The following is a 20,006-nucleotide window of genomic DNA, read 5'->3' as shown; positions in this document are numbered from 1 at the left end:
TTGAGCTTTACACATTTTAAATTGAAGCAACTAATAATGAATTTCTCTATGTGTTATATTTCACAAGTTGTTGTTTATTAGAATACATGAGATATTTATTATTATTATTTAAATGTGTTTATTTTACATCAAAGTAATATATACTTTAAATTATATGTGTCACACGCTGAGTTGATCCTCTCCCACTCTCACTTGCCGTGTGTATAGGTAAAAATTGATGGTTGAGATTTATTTACCGTCAAAAGATTAAAAAAGAAAAATAATTTTAACCGAAAGGAAGAGAAAATTTGATGGCAGCAACTTCGAAAAAAACATTCTGCCACATGATTTATTTGTAAAGCAACAAACTTTCTATACAATAATTAAATAGTCGGGAAATTAATAACTTAAATTAATTTTATATTAAAAAATATGAATAAATGAAGGATTTGTAAATGACACATTTATTTTTGTATAATAATAAGTAATAAATAAATAGGAAAAAATATAAAAAGTTGAGAAAAAAAGATTAATAAATTTTTTGACAAAAGAAAAGTGTCACCACTTTTCTTTTGTTAAGCTTTATATCATATAAAATAAAGATTAGCTTGAAAAGAATTCCCTCTTAAGTTCAAGAGTTTAGAAAGACTTTTAGCATGGAAAGTAGTTCATACTTCCTTAGAAGAATATAAGCTAGAACAATCTTATGTACGAGTCTCGGTCATTATATACGATATCAAATTTGACTTATTTCTTTCTTCATATAGTAAAGAGGAAATTTTGCAAATAACCATTAAAACAAATTTGATTAGGCTCTATAGCTATACTTTGCTAATTATGATTCGTAGTTATATGTTAGAAGGAGGAGAGATGCGAGCGAGATTGGGAGAGGCGAGTGAGAGAGGGCATAGAGTAGAGAGAGTTGAATTGTAAATGTATATCTGTCAGATAATTGTATATATGTAACTGGTATACATATGTACTTGTATATTTTGTGAGCGAGTTTAGGAGAGGGAGGAGAGAGGCGAGTGAAATTGGGAGAGGTATGATTTAGAAATCATAAATTAAAATTTTTAACTTCCCTCTAAATACTCGAACATGAGATATCTAATTGAAGATGAAGAGGTACTTATTGCTCACTCCGTATATTATTTAACCCATGTTTGATGTCCTATTACAATCTAAAAGATAGGTAGCATACATGCTATTGATACTAAGACAACAGACCTAAACATAACAGTGGATGGAAATCTTCCCTTGTCACTGCGGAAAAAGAGTGCTTCATACACTGGCACATTCACTATAACTATTAATCCACATAGAATCACATTTCCCACTCCTTCTAGTGTTGTTGCAGCCATAACAAGTTTCTTCATTCCCCAAATGAAACTAATTAGATTAAGCAATGCAAGTGTGGCTGTGATTGTGAACATAGCAGATGAGTTGCCAAACTCCATCATCTCTTGCTCGTATCTCCTCTGTACATCTTCGTCTACTACCTTTGTCGTGAGGGCAAATGCTGTCTGAGAGAAGCCTAATTGCTTAATCACTGCATCTATGAACGCGAAGAAGTATGACGTTGTCCTTCGAATCAACAACATTCTTTGCAAGTTCCACCATGACTTAGGTGTATCACCACAGCTAATGGATTCAGCCAAGGAATATGCAAACTTGGCGATGAAAACATACGCAAAAGGCAAGAACCATAGACTTGACACCTGCAATATAATGAGTGATGAAGACATAATTAAGTAAATAACAGGTGATGGTCGTGAAAAAAGTATAGTTTAAGCTTTTAGATAAGATGGTTACGTAAGTTGATTACCTCTGGAAATAAGGAGATGCCATGAAGCAGAGAAAGAGAAGTAACCAACACATAAGTTAGTGTGGGAACAGATAGAGGGGCCCAAAGAAGGTATATGCAATATCCCATTTGGGCACCCAATTTGATTTTGCCATGGCCATATATGAAGGGACAATATTTGGATATGAAAATCTGAAACATGCCTTCTGACCATCTCTTATGTTGAACAAGAGCAACATCTAAGATTGTTGGAGCAATACCTAAAAAAGCAGGTTTACTTGGCTTATAGTATATTGATTTCCATCCTCTGCATTGGATTGTTAATCCTGTGATTATATCTTCCACAGGAAATCCATACAACAGCCCCATCTGGACAAAAAAAAATCAAACATATGTTCTCAGAGCTCGAACTCGAAACATCTATCAAAACAGGATGAATGTTTTAACATTCCACTACACCCTTTGACGGTATCTAGGAATTAGTACCTGTTTTCCCCATTGAGTCCCCTCTTCATAGCTACAATTTGCAACAACTTTTGATGCTTCCTCTAATTCTTCCACAGTTTTATAGGTGGATTTTTCTTGCAGCTTGTTATTCCATTCAAAAGTTTGATCCTCAGAGAATATTCGACCACAAAGACTTTCCCTTCTGTGTAAACACCCTGTGCCACAGTACAAAGCTGCTCCATAACCTCCCATACCAGCAAGTTCAATCTACATGTCGAGATTCGAAGTTTATAAATTGTCTTATATATACAAAAAAAATTGTTAAAAGAGGGTTGTCAAAGAATCATTTCTACAACTTACCTCATGAGTAACTCGAGCTATATTTCCGTAAATATCATTCTTGGTTGCATTATTGTAACGTTGAGGATACTGAACATAGGCTACCTTGTACCCTTGCTTTTCATCCATGAAGAAGCACAATGATTCTCTTATTGCATCTGGATCGTTCGAGTACATGTCACAATCCAAGTTAAGAATGATAGGTGCATTACTTATTTGTGACGAAACTCGTATCTACACACAAAAACAAATTTATACTGTTAAAAAGATCGAGATAAGTAATTACTAATAATAAGTTTCATAGCTTAATTTACCAATGAGTTCATTGATCCAGCCTTGAAGTTATGTGGCCAATTTGGTTTTTTCTCTCGTGACATATAGACAAGCGTTGGCAGTCGATTTCCATCCATGTCGACCATGTTATGATCTCTTCCATCTATTAAAATCTGAAAAGATACAAATTACATCTCTCTTTTTTGTTTTCTGTTCATTTTCGACGTTAATTAATAACTGTTGTAGTAACAATAGCATATATAATGTACCTGAACAATTGAGTGGTGATCTTGTTTTGTAACTTTAGTGTTCCATTCTGAGAACCCTTTGTGCTGAGCCTTAATTTCATTGGGAATGCTACCATTTTCTATGGAGGCTTCAATCCTGCTTTTCATATCTTCATATAATTTCTGAAGAAAGTTACACATCAGTTTAGATGAACTAAGATATGACTCATTTGTTAATTTGAACTCGAAATGACTCATCAAATTGTCGTGTCAAAACTCTAAAGTATTAAACTTCCTTCGACTAGTTCATGTGTTTACTATTTTGAACCCCTAGTCAAATTATTTTGGCTCCGCCACTGATTGAGTCATGACTTATTTGTTACCTCTTCTTAATCTCAAGTTCTCACCTTGATATTGAACCATTCTTGTGCAAAAACTTTGTCATTTAAATTGGAGGCATCATGTTGAAAATAGGCAGCAGGGGACCTAGGCTCCACATTGAATCTCTTGCAGAAAGGTATCCAATATTTAGAGAATTGAGAGGCTTCAAGAAGAGCATAAAAATGTATATTGTGAACCCCCATCATCAGAAAGGTAAACACTCAACTTTTGAGTAGGGTAATTGTATGACATGACTGATAATATTGTGTTAATCACCATTGTTGGAGGTTCCATTAATGGATCTGCTGTACAAACGAATATGTCTACGTCTGGCAAATTCTCGTCATATCTGCAAACAACTTGTCAAAGTCAGGAGTCGGTGTAGTTATGAGTAATACATTAATCAGTTATGAGGATATTTATGTATTGTTTCATGCAGAAATTCGTTATACAGGATTTAGTTATTCCATTTTCTATCATGTACTATAAAACTATACAATAATTCTCTTATAACTTATATAGATATTAGTTATGAATATTTCTAAATTTCAAACAGAACACCATATTAATTTTATATATAGTCCTAACTAATTACCAAAATGGTACTATTACTTATGCTCTCCTAACCAGCTACCAAACAACCCCTTGGGTTCAACCAAAACACAATATTTTGGATTCTGATGATATATATATATATATATACTAAACAAGTATTCTCTATTTCAATTTAAGTAGGCGTTTGGTCATGCGATACCATATCACGGTATGAAATTATGAGATGAAATTAGCGTTTGGACATGTGATTTTACGCTGATTTCATCTCATAATTCCATATCATGAGATGTGATTCCATTATCTCCAAATACCATGATATAGAATTCCATATCATGATTTGAGATAATTTTAATACAAAAATTGATCCACAAATTTATTTGTTAAAACAACCCCACATTTATATCTACTAACCATTTATTTTATATGTAAATAAAATTTATAACGACATCATTACTTTTTAAAATATTATTATTCTCATCGACATAAAATTTATTAATTATTCTCACCAACATATAGTCACTTTAACTCACACCAACCAATTGTTGAGTAATATTAAAGACTAGTACACTATAATTTATGTTCAATTTTTTTATTGAATTAAAGTTAGATGAAACAGTTACTTAAGTGGAGAACAAATAACAATGTAATAATTTATTATGTGATTTTATAAATTTATGTTTATTTGGTAAGATTGAATAAACAATTGAGGTTATTTTAATAGTTTTACAACTTATGAGATTCTTATGTTTATGAGAAAATATACAACACCAAAATTTCATACCGCATGTCCAAACAAAACTTCAATTTCATCACATAATACTATATTATGATATCATATCATGATTCGATACCATATTGCATGGCCAAACATGCAGTGTCTTAGTTTAACTATACATGAAATTTAAGAAATAAAGAGTTTTTTTGTAGTATCTTGTGAATATTATGATTTTAAACTTGCCATGTAGAATTTTAGAATTGAAAAACTTAATAGATATACAGAAAAGGGCCACAATACCCTGGACTATCTAAAAAGATTTAAATATGCCCCTCATTCACCTATTGAGTTAAAAAACAGTCCACCTTTTTTATTCATTTTTACATAGCAAGGCAAATATATGTTATGTATTTAATATATATATATATATATTTAATAAAATTATAATTTCCAGCTATAATATCTATTTAATAACTATTTTTCAATTTAAAATTGTATCTTTCAATTAGTGTCTTTCTAGGCTTAATTTTAGGCATTGTATTTATCAATTATCTATCTTTACTCTTTTCTCTCTCCAAATTAGTGTATAACCCCAAATTAACACATTTTTCCTCTTTCATGAATAATTAATTTTCTTCTTCTTTTCTTCCATGGGCGATTCTTTCGAATTCTTTTCAAATTCAAATTTAATGATGATGTGCTTCCTCTCCCTTTTTCCATAAAACATCATTAACATTGGATCAAGATGATTTACGAAACTTTATTCTAAACCTTGAGAGAAAGCTTTGAAGCTTAATTTCAAATTTACGAATTCAAGAAATTGTTACTAAAATTAATGGGTGATGTTTCGAAAGATTATATAATACGAGGAGTTCATATCTTGAATTTGAGGGATTCTTGGTGCAAATTTGGGAACTTTTCAAGGAATCAAACGCCACATATATGCATTCTATTCATATATTAATGTACTTGTATCTACATTGTATTCATGACTTGAGTGTATTCGTTTCACTATTATTGTATCACATGTATTTGTTTGTATCTGATATTGATTACACATTTGTATCAATGAATCAAAGTGTATCTCTTCTTTGTTATTCTTTTTGTATCAATGCATTGTGTATCTTGCAACTTGTTATAAATTTGAATCAATGTATTCAAGCTCATTAGTTCCTTATTTTACATTTGTATCATGTATTTGAGTATATTTTTGTTCACTATTATATATTTGTATCAATGTATTTGAGTATTTCTATAGGGTATTCATCACCAGAATGCATTTATATCAATGTCATACCAAATGCATTCAAGTAAAAAACACTATAACAAAAAAAAAATTGTATCAATGTCGTACACGTAATAGTTAGTGATACAACAAAATCAATGAAGATTTAAAGATCTTGTTGTGCAATTTCTTTGTTTATTATGGAAAAAATATTATGAGATTTCATAGTTCCATTGATTAGGGAAGATTGAGATATTATGTTAAATTTCCTTTCTTAAAAGATATTGCTACACAATTAATACACTGCATTAAATATTGTATTTGTATGCGGAGTAACTACCTAAAAACAACATATGTATACTAGAATACAACTAACAAACACAGTGAATACATTAAGATACAACAGGATAGTCAATTAAAAGTTAGTTACAACTAGTAATTATCTTACTTATAGCTACTAAACTTTGTTAAGCCCTAAACTATAGCCATTTCTATAAGTTCCCCTTAAAAGATCCACCAGGAATAAAGCATAGGATCAATTTCTCTCTCCCCCTTAAACCTAACACTTTTTTTTCATTTAATGAAATTTGTAATAATAGAGGTCACTTGTAGATAATTAAGCTAGTGGTAGTTCAAATGCATTAAAAAAGTCTTCTACTCTATACAACATATGGATCTTACAATCAACAAACATTTTGACTCGACTATGAAAAACTTCAAATACACACAAAAGTAATGTAGAGCCTGTTTGGATTGCTTAAAAGTTAGTTAAATTTACTTTCAATTTATTTTTAACTTTTGTGAGTGTTTGACGAAGTTAAAAATAACTTAAAATAAATTTAAAATGACTTTTAAAAAGTTAAAAGTAGCTACTCCCCTACATTTCATTTTAACTTAAAAATTACTAACATTTGACTTTTAAAAAGCTATTTTTTTTAAGTTAAGTCAAAAATGCTCGTAATGTAGTGGGAACGGTAAGTTAGATTAGGCATGTTAACTTCAAATATGATATGCATCTCATTAGATTTTAACTTCAAATCTAAAGGAAATAAATTCAAAATTTAAAGTTAATGGATTCAAACTCTATGATTCTTATCGTTAAATTCATTAAACTTTTAAACTTTCAAATTCAAAATATTAATATTTATTGAAATCTTAACCAATTACCAAAACAATATTACTTATGCAAGATACAATATACATGTATGATATTTCTTCTAACCAACTACCAAACAACCACTTATTCTCCTCATTTTAATTGAAGTGTCATAGTTTGATTGTGCATAAAGTTTAAGAAATAAAAAGAAATTTTGTAGTCTCAAATTAAAAATGTGTGTAACATTTTGAATATTATGAATTTAAACACGCCATGTATAATATTAGAATTGAAAAACTTATTAAATATAGAAAGATATACTTTTTTATACAAATTAAAGAGAAAAGTAAGACACTTAGGGTGAGTTTGGTATGAAGAAAATGTTTTCCTAGAAAATGTTTTCTTGGAAAACAAATGAATTTGTAACTTATTTTCCCATGTTTGGTTGGTGAGTAGAAAATATTTTTTAATGTTTGGTTGGTGAATGAAAAATATTTTTCAGAAAATATCTATTATTTTTTGTTTGAGACTAAAAGTACTCATTAGGAACAAAATTCTGATCCGAAAATCAACCCCGATAATTGATCTAGGACCCGACCCCGATACCCAAACTAGGACAAGATCCCGATGACCATTCCAAAATCTGACCCTAAGCTCTGACCCAATCGAACCCAGGAATTTAAAAAAAAAAAAAAAAAATTTGACAAGGTCGCGGGGGGGGGGGGGGGGGGGGAGGGGTAGGGGGTGCGTAAAAAATGAAGTTTTTTTAAATTTGAAATATTTCCCAAAAAGAAAAACTTATTTTTTTACGGGAATGGCCTGGGTGGGGTTGGATGGGGGGGGTTAGGGGGTAGGGGTGGTGTGGCGTAAAAATGATTTTTTTTAAATTTGAAATACTTGGTTTTTTTTTTTTTGGGGGGAAATATTTTTTAAAATTTTATATTTCTTTTGTTTGATTGGGGGGAGGCTGGTTTGGGGGTAGAGATAAAAATAAATTCGAATTTTTTTTATAAAAAATTGAATGGGGAAGGTCGGCTACAGGGTATGGTAGGATAAGAAAAAACAATTAAAGGATGAAGTAGAGTTTGGAAAAAAATTTCCTTTATTTTGGAAGGGAAGTCATTTTCCTTAAATTTGAGGAAAATGAGTTGTTTTGAAAAACATTTTCCAAATATTTTAAGCCAGCCAAACATGAAAAAATTGGAAAACATTTTCCAAAAAATGTTTTCTTCCAAACCAAACACACCCTTAAAGTAAAATGAATTCAAAACATAGTAATATTTATTGAAATCTTAATAAGTTTCAATGAGGAGAAGTCAAACCTGAGGAAAAGTCTGTCCTTGTAAAGATAAGTATATATAATATTCCAACGAACTGACAGAGTGATAATCCAGTAGAAACCAAAGCAAAGTTCAGCTAAGAACGTACATATCCATGCCAATCTCCCAGATTCACCTTTATTTGGCATATTAATTAATCTGTATAACCATATTAAACAAATACCCACAAATATTGTTGAAGCAAATAACTTGTATATAGTTTTTCCTTTAGCTTCCTTTGACTCAAATAATGGAAGATGCAAAGTTTGTTCACCCATCTCTCTCTCTCTCCAAGATACACACGAACAAACGAACAAAAACTATATATAGATGTTTTATTATTATACTATAAGTTTAGATATGATTGACTATGGGTGGATGAAGTTGAATATGCATTACATACCATATATAGCTTGAAACAAAAGTTAAAAGAAAATAATTTGTCATCTTGATTTAAAGGTATTGCAATTATATTTCAAAATGTCTTTTAATTTTGTAATTTTAAATATGTCACAGGAAAAGGTAAAATTAAAAAATTATTTAAAAAAAATAATCATTCTTTCTTAAACGGACTAAAAAGAAAAAATAACTATAATAAATTGAAACATGTGGATATTTTTTTGTTGTTGTGTAGTTTATTTAACGTTTATGTATGACAGATCGACTATGGGTGGTTGAAGTTAAATATGCATTACATATAATATATGTTCATCCGTTTAATTTTTATAACTTATTTTGATTTAATTAGAACAAAGTATAAAAAAATAAAAAGGAAATTTTGTGGTCTTTATTTAAAGATATATCAATTGTATCAAAAAAAAAAATTAATCTTATGGTCTTTTATATAACATGTGAAAAGTTAAGACTATAAAGTTATTAAAAAGAAAAATGATCATTCTTGTTTTAAACTGACTAAAAAGAAAAATAGGTCAAATAAATTGAAACGGAAAAATACTTTTTTCGTTTAGAAAAAACGTCTCTTTTCTTCTTCTTCTTTTTTTTTTTTATAATTTTTTAATTTCAATTTTTTACCTAACATATTCAAATTATAAAACTATATAATATTTTAATATATTTTAATGTAAAATCACAAAATTAAATTTCGTATAAATTAAAATAAAATAAATAAATTTAAAAGGTCCAAGTATGACTATTTTACTATTTGTAGCTTACTAGAGGCAGCAGGAGGACCACATTAAAACAAACAATTATACACAGCGGGCCGGGCGAATGTATATTATTGATTTTAAATTTACGTGAATTTAGTAATTTCGTCTCATATTTTCGTTTTAATTCGAGTGTCATTTTCGATTTTCAAAGTCAAATGCTTTTTTATATCATTTTCAAATAATTTTGATGATTATTATTATAATCTATAACAATATAAATTTTATTTTAAAATTTTACATTCAAATGACATTAAAATTTTAAAATATTTAACTTTTGAAAATCAAATACTATATAGATAGAGATAGAGATAGAGATAACTAAAAAGATTAAATATTTGTTGTACAATTTAATTATTATAATTTTTATTTGAGGCTGCTCCTGAAATCTATAAATTTCAAATAGTAAATTCGTATCGTGTAGCGTTTTTTAAAGGAAAAAAATATTTAAATAGACAATTCATTTTACTGTATTCTCTAAAATATCCTATCATTTGAAAATAAAAATTACAAAAATTCCTACTTTATGAAATGTATCAGTCGAATACATCACTTTACGCGATGTATCGATTGGATACATCACTTTAAGCGATATACCAGGATTTACGCGATGTATCGAAACATTACTTTATGTGATGTATTAGTCAGATACATTGTGATGTATCGGTCGGTTACATCACTTTACGCGATGTATCAAAACGTTGAGTGATGTATTCAAAATTGAGATGCGATGTATCAGGACATTGACGAATGTATACGAAGTCGATATGCGATATATATAAAAGTAAAAAATCTACTAGTTTTCCAGGAAAACATTTTCCTTCATACTAAACACACCCTTAAAGTAAAATGAATTCAAAACATAGTAATATTTATTGAAATCTTAATAAGTTACAAGTCTTAACTCGATTTGTTGACAAAATATCTTTATTTTATAAAAATCTCATGAATTTTAAATTATCTCTAGTTTTCTTAATCTTCCGCATGTCTTTACTGTAATTGGGAATTAAGGGTTCTCCTACTTAGGCGTTAAAGTAGGTGCCTGCATGGCCCGATAGGTTGGGTCGTGACAAATTGGTATCAGAGCCCAGGTTACCAGTCTCCTAGTACAAGAGCAAATGTGGAATAGACTCCTGGGATTGGTGTGTTGACGTCCACATCTAATCTTCGGAAAGCTATGAAGCATTCTAGGAATTCGTTCCATTTCTTCTCTCCTTTCGTGCGAGTTGTAGCTTGTGGTATGAGTTGAGTCCAATTGGTATCTTCCGATTCCAATTGGTATCTCAGCAAAGTGAACAGGATGCCGTATTCAGCGATGTAGCTACGAATCATAATTAACAAACTATAACTATAGAGCATAATAAGCTATTTTTGAGTGGCTATATGTGAAAATTTCCCTAAATAATTACAATTTCATAGCCCAATTCAAATTAATTCAGTAAATACCCATTGACTCAAAATAAATTACAATTTCAAAAGCTGAACAATATATGAAAATTCAAATAATAAAAGCACTTGCAATATTTAGGACCCAAACAAACTGCTGCAAATCGATATTATTGATGCAATTATAATAAATCAAAATGACCATTATATTATTACTCTCAATAATACAATAAACTAATTAAATTTATGAAGCTTCATGAAGGGCATGGTAATTTTCATTCATCATACGTCTTACAAACTTGTTCTGCGCATGAACACAAACACATACGTGGTTAAGACAAGCAGGCAACAATGTTGGACCACAAGTGTTGACACAATCTGAAGCCTGATTACATGGTTTGTCTGCTGATTGCACTATAAAGAAAAATAATAATTTTATAACTTTACTGTTACAACAGATAAAATTTATCGATCATATATAAAATTAATCCAATGTGTGTTAGCATTTAAAAAGAGAAGAAAATAAAAGAAGATGAATTAGAGTAAGAATTCATACCAGATGAAATAAGAAATAAAGCAAAAATGAAAAGCATTTTTGAGAATTGTCTCTCCATTTTCCCTTTTTGATGTTTGATAATAACTCTACTCTGTTATTATCAAGAATTTATAAAGTGGCAAAAAAATTGGATGTAAATTAATAGAATCTATGAAGTCAACTATTGGTTTTGGTAAGAAATGGATGTAAAAGGAAAAAAACATTAATTTTTCAATGATTTATGGAATATGAACTATTGATTTGGTAAGAAAATGGATGTAAAGGGAAAATATTAATTTTTCAATGATTTATGGACTATCGATTTGGTAAGAAAATGGATGTAAAAGGAAAAACATTAATTTTTTTTTTAGTGTTTTATGGAATGTGGTTTCATTTATTTTTATTAGATGACCATGTTTGATTTTAAAATGTATATAGGTCCTTATTAGGTAACATGATAATTCACTTGTGTAAGATTTTTGAAATTTATATTTGTTGGTGCACCAGTACGGTTCGGAGCGGTGAAATCAAACTCAATTCGTTTAATTCATTCACATTTCGGTGGATTATTGACCCGCCTATTTATTAGCTCAACTTATTTCGATTCATTAAAAATTGAATTGATTTGTAACCTAAATTGACTAATGAGAAATTTTGTTAAAATATTATTAATTTTTTTTTAAAAAATTGATACGTTATGTATAGCCATAATAATAATAAAAAAATATATTAGGAACTAAAATATTTTAAAAGAACAAATAAAATAATTAAAACTTAATAAAAATTAATAATTTTATTAGGAACTCTTTTGTGTGTAGTTCATTTAGCGTTTAGATAGGATTGACTATGGGTGGTTGAAGTTAGAATATGCATTACATATAATATATGCTCATCCGTTCCATTTTATTTTGACTTAGAATAGAGTTTAAAATAATAAAGAGGAATTTTGAATTTTGTTGTCTTCATTTAAAGATATGTCAATTGTATTAATTTTTTTTATAAAAAAAATTTAGGTTTAAATATATTACGTGAAAAGTTAAGATTTAAAAGTTACTAAAAAGAAAAAAGATCATTCTTTATTTAAACAAACTAAAAAGGAAAGTAGGTCAAAAAAATTGAACGGAGACAATACTTTTTTTTGTTTAGTTCATTTAGAAAAGAACGCATCTTTTCTTTCTTTTTTTTTATAATTTTTTAATTTCAACTTTTTACCTGATATATTCAAAATAATAAAATTATATAATATTTTAATATATATTTTAATGTAAAATTATAAAATTCAAAAAGTTTCTTCACTTTCTTAAATTTTGCATCAATTAAAATAAAAATAAACAAATTAAAAAGGTGGAAGTATGACTATTTTACTATTTGTAGCTTACTAGAGGCAGCAGTAGGAGGACCACATTAAAACATGAGAAAATTACGCGGTTAAACAAACTTATATTACTTAATTACTCATCATAGCTATAGTTTGTTATAATTATCATTCGCGATTAACATTATACATTAATTACGTGGGCTGACTTTGAGTTTGTATAATTAGCCACGTTTGTATATGTATAATTCGCCAGAATATACAAATACATATGTATAATATACAATTATCTAACCGATATACATATACAATTTATCTCTCTCGCTCGCCTCTCTCCTTCCTCTCCCAATCTCGCTTGCCATATATACAAATGCATATGTATAATATACAATTATCTAACCGATATACATATCAATTCACCTCTCTCCCACTCTCCGCCCTCTCTCGTTCGCCTCTCTCCTCCCGCTCCCAATCTCGCTTGCCATAAATACAAATACATATATATATATAATATAATTATCTAACCGATATACATATATAATCCACCTTTCTCCCACTTTTTTCCCTCTCTCTCGCCTCTCTCCTCTCTCTCTCTCCCAGTCTCGCTCGCCTCTCTCCTCCCTATAACATGAGTTACGAATTGTAATTATCAAACTATAGCTATGGAGAGTAATTAGGTTATTTTTGAGTGGCCATATATGAAAGTTCCTCTTAAAACAATTATACACTGCCGAGGGGATGAAGGTATATTATTGATTATAAATTTACGTGAATTTAGTAATTTTGTCTGATATATTGTTTTCCCCGTTTTAATGTAAGTGTCATTTTCGATTTTGAAAGCCAAATGAACTTTTTATATCATTTTCAAATATTTTTAATTATTATTATTATAATTTATAATAATATAAATTTTAAATATATAAATTTTATTTTAAAATCTTACATCCAAATCACATTAAAAAATTAAAAATATAGCTGCTCATCAAAATAACAGTAAATAAATATATATTAAAAAAATAAGATATTTATATTAATTTTTAATATATATGTATATTTAATTAATAAATATAATTATTTTGACAGATTAGATAAATATTTAACTTGTCTTTTTTTAAAAAAAAATTATTAAAAAGGGAATGGCCAATGAGAATATAAAAGAATTAACAAGGTGCAATGGTCCTTGCATCTACCAAGTGATGATGTTAATAGCATGTGAAACAAAAGGACAAACTTTGTAATAAAATATTATAATCGATGGAGTATTAGTTTGTGCAGACTTTTTCTTTATTCTAACAAAAAAAAGCCTCAAATAATTCGTATTAGTAATATGAGATACATAATTATCTTTTATAAAATACTAGTTACAAGAGTGTGTGTCAGTACGAACGTAATATATATTATTTTTTTGTTTCAATTTATGTGATATAGATAAAATTTGAAGAGTTAATCATTAAAGTTATTAATTATTGTAATTTATAAAAAAAATTTGTAACTTTCAATAATATATGTTACTCTGTTTGTGCCAATTCATGACACTCATAAATTTTTCATGTCTTATAGATTTTAAAATTGTTAATTATTGTGACTTATAGTACTTTTATATTATTTTAAAATAATGTATGTTACTTACTTTGTTCCAATTTATGTTGCACATATTATGTTTTATATGTCATTTAAATATTTTAAAATTTTAATTATTGTGATTTATATTATTTTTTACATAAATTTTTAATAATATATGTTATTCCAGCATAAAAATTTCAACAATAAAATTATTTAAAAACCTTCCCGGTATTTTCTTAGCATCATTGCTCATGTAGATTATTTTCAAACAAGGTGTAATAGATCACTATCTCTAGGAGAAAAGAGTTATTAAGATTCAAACAAAAAGAAGCAATTTTATATATTTTTTTAAAAACTATATGTCATATTTGATTAGAGGAAATTAAAGAGAATGACCACTCAGCCATGTTACTAAAAACCAACATTCACCTAATTATCATTAGATATGGAGAATGAGCACTAAGTCATCTAACTAATTAAAATTTATGAGCACAACTAAAATGTCACGTCATATTTTATTATAGAAAATTAAAGAGAATGAACATTCAATTATATTACTAACCAAAATTGACCTAATTAATATTAAATATGGAGAATGACCACTCAATTATGTAACTAACTAAAAAAAATCATGCGCACTAATAAGATATCACGTCATATTTTACTAGAGAAAATTAACCACAAGGAAATACACTCAAATATGCCATCAAACTTTGAAAAAAGATTATCTGTATTATTTGTTAAAAGTTTGGTTTATTCATGTCATTTTCATTTGAGAAAAGGCTCATTCGTATTATTTATTGTTAACTGAAATGACATAGATGACTCAAACTTTTAATGGATGACATAAATGAGCCTTTCTCAAAGTCCGATGGTATATTTGAGCCTTTTTCCTTTTAAAAAATAATTTAAATAATGACGCAGCCGAATCATAATTGATCACGTGGAAAAAAAATAATTTTACCAAATCGAAAATGTTATCCATTAATAAATAATGACATGAATAAGTCTTTTCTCAAATAGAAATGACATAAATAAGCCAAACTTTTAACGAATAATATAAATGAGTCTTTTCTCAAATTCTATCACAAACGTTACTAAGAAAAAAATGACCCAATTTACTAAGAAAAAAATGACCCAATTATCATTAAAATATGGACCACTCAATCACTATAAAATTGGCCCAATTTTTTCTATTCAATTTTCTTTTCCAACCATCACTTGCCAACTTGTATGCCAAACTTTAAAAGTACATTAACTTTTGTTTTTTTTCCACATCTGGTATAAAAAAAAGAAGAAATAAATCACAAGAAAACGAAACTTGACAAAGCTAAGAGAAAAAGAATCTAATTAAACACATTAAAGTATGTTATAATAATAATAATAATAATAATAATGTATAAAAGTGTGCATATATTTTTTATATATATTATATACAATGACGAATTTAGGATATGAAGTAGGGGGTGTTTTTATCCTTTTTAACATAAAATCGTTATCATTTATTTAGTATAGGTGCAAAAACTATTTGAATTATAATAATTAAATTCACAACAAATATTTAATAATATTTTGAATTATATCTCCTATTTATGTAGTATTTGATTTTAGAAAGTTAAATATTTTAAAATGTTATTTAGATATAAAATTTCAAAATAAAGTTTATATATTTAAAATTTATATTATTATAAATTACAATAATAATTGAAAATATTTAAAAATAATATAAAAATTTCAAAATAAAAAAATGACACCTAAACTAATAATATATCAGACGAAATTACTAAATTCACGTAAATGTATAATTATTTTAATGTGGTCCTCCTGAGTTGATAACTTGATACATGCTACAAATTGCTTTATCTAGTAAGCTATAAATAGTAAACTAGTCATACTTCCGCTTTTTAAATTTATTTATTTAATTTTTATTTGATACGAAATTTAACTACGTAAAATTTTATTATTTAAAATTAAAAAGTGACTACACAAAAAAAGTATCTTTGTTTCAATTTATTATATCTATTTCTTTTTAGTTTGTTTTAAAAAAAATTATTTTTTTAATATTTTTAAAATTTTAACTTTTTACATAACATATTTAAAATTATAAAATTAAATATCATTTTGATATAATTGTAATATCTTTAAATTAAGATGACAAAATTAAAAAAAAATCTTTTTATTTTTTAAAACTATGTTTCAAATTAAAATATGTCAAACAAATTGAAATGGATATATATATATTATATGTAATGCATATTCATCTTTAGCCACCCATAGTCATATCTAAACTTTATAATATAATAATAAAGCATCTATATATAGTTTTGTTCCTTTTTTTTTTGTGTGCATCTTGGAGAGAGAGATGGGTGAACAAACTTTGCATCTTCCATTATTTGAGTTAAAGGAAGCTAAAGGAAAAACTATATACAAGTTATTTGCTTCAACAATATTTGTGGGTATTTTGTTAATATGGTTATACAGATTAATTAATATGCCAAGTAAAGGTAAATTTGGGAGATTGGCATGGATATGTATGTTCTTAGCTGAGCTTTGCTTTGATTTCTACTGGATTATCACTCTGTCAGTTTGTTGGAATGTTATATATTCTTATCCTTACAAGAATAGACTTTCCCTCAGATTTGACTTTTCCTCGTTGAAACTTATTAAAATTTCAATAAATATTATTATATTTTTAATTTGAAAGTTTAAAAGTCTAATGAATTTAACGATAGAATTATAGAGTTTGAATTATTTTTTAACTTTAAATTTTGAATCATTTTCCTTCTGATAAAACTTAGGTATATATGTTTGGTCTGTGATTGGTCTTTTACTTTTTTAACTTCATTTTCCCCCCTACTTTCTACTTTTAAAAAATGCACACATCTGACCTCCCAACAACAATGCCAAACAGGTTAAATGACCACTCGGTCATATAATTAATCTAAAATTCATGTGCACTAACAAAATGTAACATCATATTTTATTAGGAAAAATTACATAAATACACATCATATTTTACCACGATCTCTAAAATTGCTTACCATTTAAAAATTCCCTTTCGGATACATCACTTTCATGTCGTTGATACATCCCTATCCCCCTCTCGAATACATCCCTCCCCTCTCTGATACATCTCTCATCTATGTATTCGGATGTCTGCTGATGTATTCAGAAGTCTAGTGATGTATCGGGATGCCATATTCCCTCTCTGATACATCCCCATGTCTCTGATACATCCCTCATCTATGTATTCAGATGTCCACTGATGTGTCCGGATGTTGATGTATCGGGATGTCCTATCTCCTCGCGGATACATTCCTCCCCTCTCGGATATATCCCTCACTTATGTATCCAGAAGTCCAGTGATGTATTCAGAAGTATGACCACTCAACCATGTTTTTTTTATTCCACTCGGTGTCCAGAGATTGTATTGAAGCCCCGACTAAATTCTAATCGCGAACTGTAGGGCTCATTTGCAGATGACACTTCTAATAAGATTTTCTCCATACTCAGAAATCGAACACAAAATCTCTGATTAAGGATAGAGCAGTATCACCAATGCACCACTGATGGTCGTTACAATTTAACCATGTTACTAAACCAACATTGACCTAATTTACTATATTATAGAAGAGTCTAGGAATGACTACCAATGGTCCAATAAGATCACTACTAATGTCCAATATATTTATAAAATATATAAGTGGGCCCCACCACCTTCCACTTAAATACTACATATTATATATTATTAATTACTATACTATAAATCACAACTAATATCCAATATATTTATCAAACTATATAAGTGGGCCCCACCACCTTCCACTTAAATACTACATATTATATATTAATTACTATACTATAAATGATTTAAATACTCCATATTATCTATTACAATAATTAACAATTATTTGACACTTTAAATTCTATCAATGCCATATAAATTAGGATAAAAAACCTAACATATAATATTTAAATATATTTAAAAATAATATAAGTAATACTATACATTACAATAATTAACAGCTTAATTATTTAAAATTTATATAAAAAATTTAATTGACTCTCTAAATTCTATTGGTACCACATAAAATGGATTATATGATAAACATATATTGTTTGAAATTGACGAAAAAGAAACAATAAATTACAATAATTAATAAAAAAAATAGTCGACGAAATTGATGAAAAACAAATTATAAATTACAATAATTAACAAAATAAATCTCTCGACTCCAACAAATCTATCAATTAATGCCACATAAATTGGGACATGGCAAATAACATATATTATTTAAAAATTAGGTTCAAAATGTACTATAAAATACAATAATTATGAACTTAATATATTAAAGAGACATATAAAAAAAGGTTAATATTTGAAATTTTGCATCTGCCACATAAATTAGAACAAATAGAGTAATAAATATTATTTTCAAAATTATGTTAAAAAAAGTACTACAAATCACAATAGCTAACAATTTAAAATATTTTTAAAATCATATAAAAATTTCAATAACTTCTCAAATTCCATAATATGACATAAATTTTAAAAAAAAGTGTTATAAATCATAATAAATAGTACAATATTTCAACTACTTTAAAAGTATTATAAATTGTAATAAATAATACAACAATTTAAATTACTTAAAATTTAACGACTTAAAAATATTTTTTTAAATGTATTAAAATTTTGGTTAATTGTCAAAACTTTACATGTGCCACATAAATTGGGAATGGAGAGTCACACATATTTTTTTTTTAAAATTACATTAAAAGTATTCTATCAATTAACAACATATATTGTTTAAAATTGACGGAAAAAAAAACTATAAATTACAATAATTAACAAAATAAATCTCTCGACTCCAACAAATCTATCAATTAATGCCACATAAATTGGGACATGGTAAATAACATATATTATTAAAAAATTAGGTTCAAAATGTACTATAAAATACAATAATTAACAACTTAATATATTAAAGAGACATATAAAAAATGGTTAATATTTGAAATTCTGCGTGTGCCACATAAATTAGAACAAACAGAGTAATAAATATTATTTTCAAAATTATGTTAAAAAAAAGTACTACAAATCACAATAGCTAAAAATTTAAAATATTTTTAAAATCATATAAAAATTTCAATAACTTCTCAAATTCCATAATATGACATAAATTAAAATAAAAAAATAATATATATTCACGGGGTCCTATATCTAGTATCATTAAATATGGAGAATGACCACTCAGTCATGGAACTAACTAAAAAATTATGAGCACTACTAATTACTGAAATGTCGCGTCATATATTTTATTATAGAAATTAAAGAGAATGACCATTCAATTATGTTACTAACCAAAATTGACCTAATTATCATTAAATATGGAGAATGGCCACTCAACCATGTAACTAGCTGAAAATTGGCCACATTCAACGGTTTTTTCCCAAGTGCTTACTCATTAATTATATAGATTTCATAATATTTTTTATATATCTATATAGGGTGTACCTAATTGAACTGAAAATCGAATCACACGAGTCAACTTGAAAAAAATAATCTAACTAGTGGTTTAGTTTAACTTGGTTTGATATTGAAAAAAATAATCTAACTATACTTGGGTTGATTTGGATTTAACTAAAAAAAACAACTCGAGACCAAACAACCCGACACTATA

The 20,006-nt window shown here is 27.5% G+C and overlaps 1 protein-coding gene across 1 annotated transcript; it reads right to left on the bottom strand.

Moving 5' to 3' along the window:
* Positions 1 to 1,155: 1,155 nt before the first annotated feature.
* LOC125810158 (cellulose synthase-like protein E6) lies at positions 1,156 to 8,657 on the bottom strand. Its single transcript, XM_049489684.1, is given in 9 exon segments — positions 1,156 to 1,697; positions 1,805 to 2,152; positions 2,270 to 2,497; positions 2,591 to 2,803; positions 2,884 to 3,015; positions 3,112 to 3,252; positions 3,477 to 3,632; positions 3,634 to 3,799; positions 8,364 to 8,657. Coding segments are annotated over 9 exon segments (2,196 nt in total). The 5' UTR covers positions 8,639 to 8,657; the 3' UTR covers positions 1,156 to 1,160.
* Between the last annotated feature and the right edge of the window lie 11,349 nt (positions 8,658 to 20,006).

This window comes from Solanum verrucosum, unplaced genomic scaffold (assembly GCF_900185275.1).
Source record: "Solanum verrucosum unplaced genomic scaffold, falcon-dt-bn FXZP01000276.1, whole genome shotgun sequence".
Taxonomy (NCBI): Eukaryota; Viridiplantae; Streptophyta; class Magnoliopsida; order Solanales; family Solanaceae; genus Solanum; species Solanum verrucosum.
Note: the sequence above shows the minus strand (reverse complement) of the source record. Positions and strands in the feature narration are given on the sequence as shown.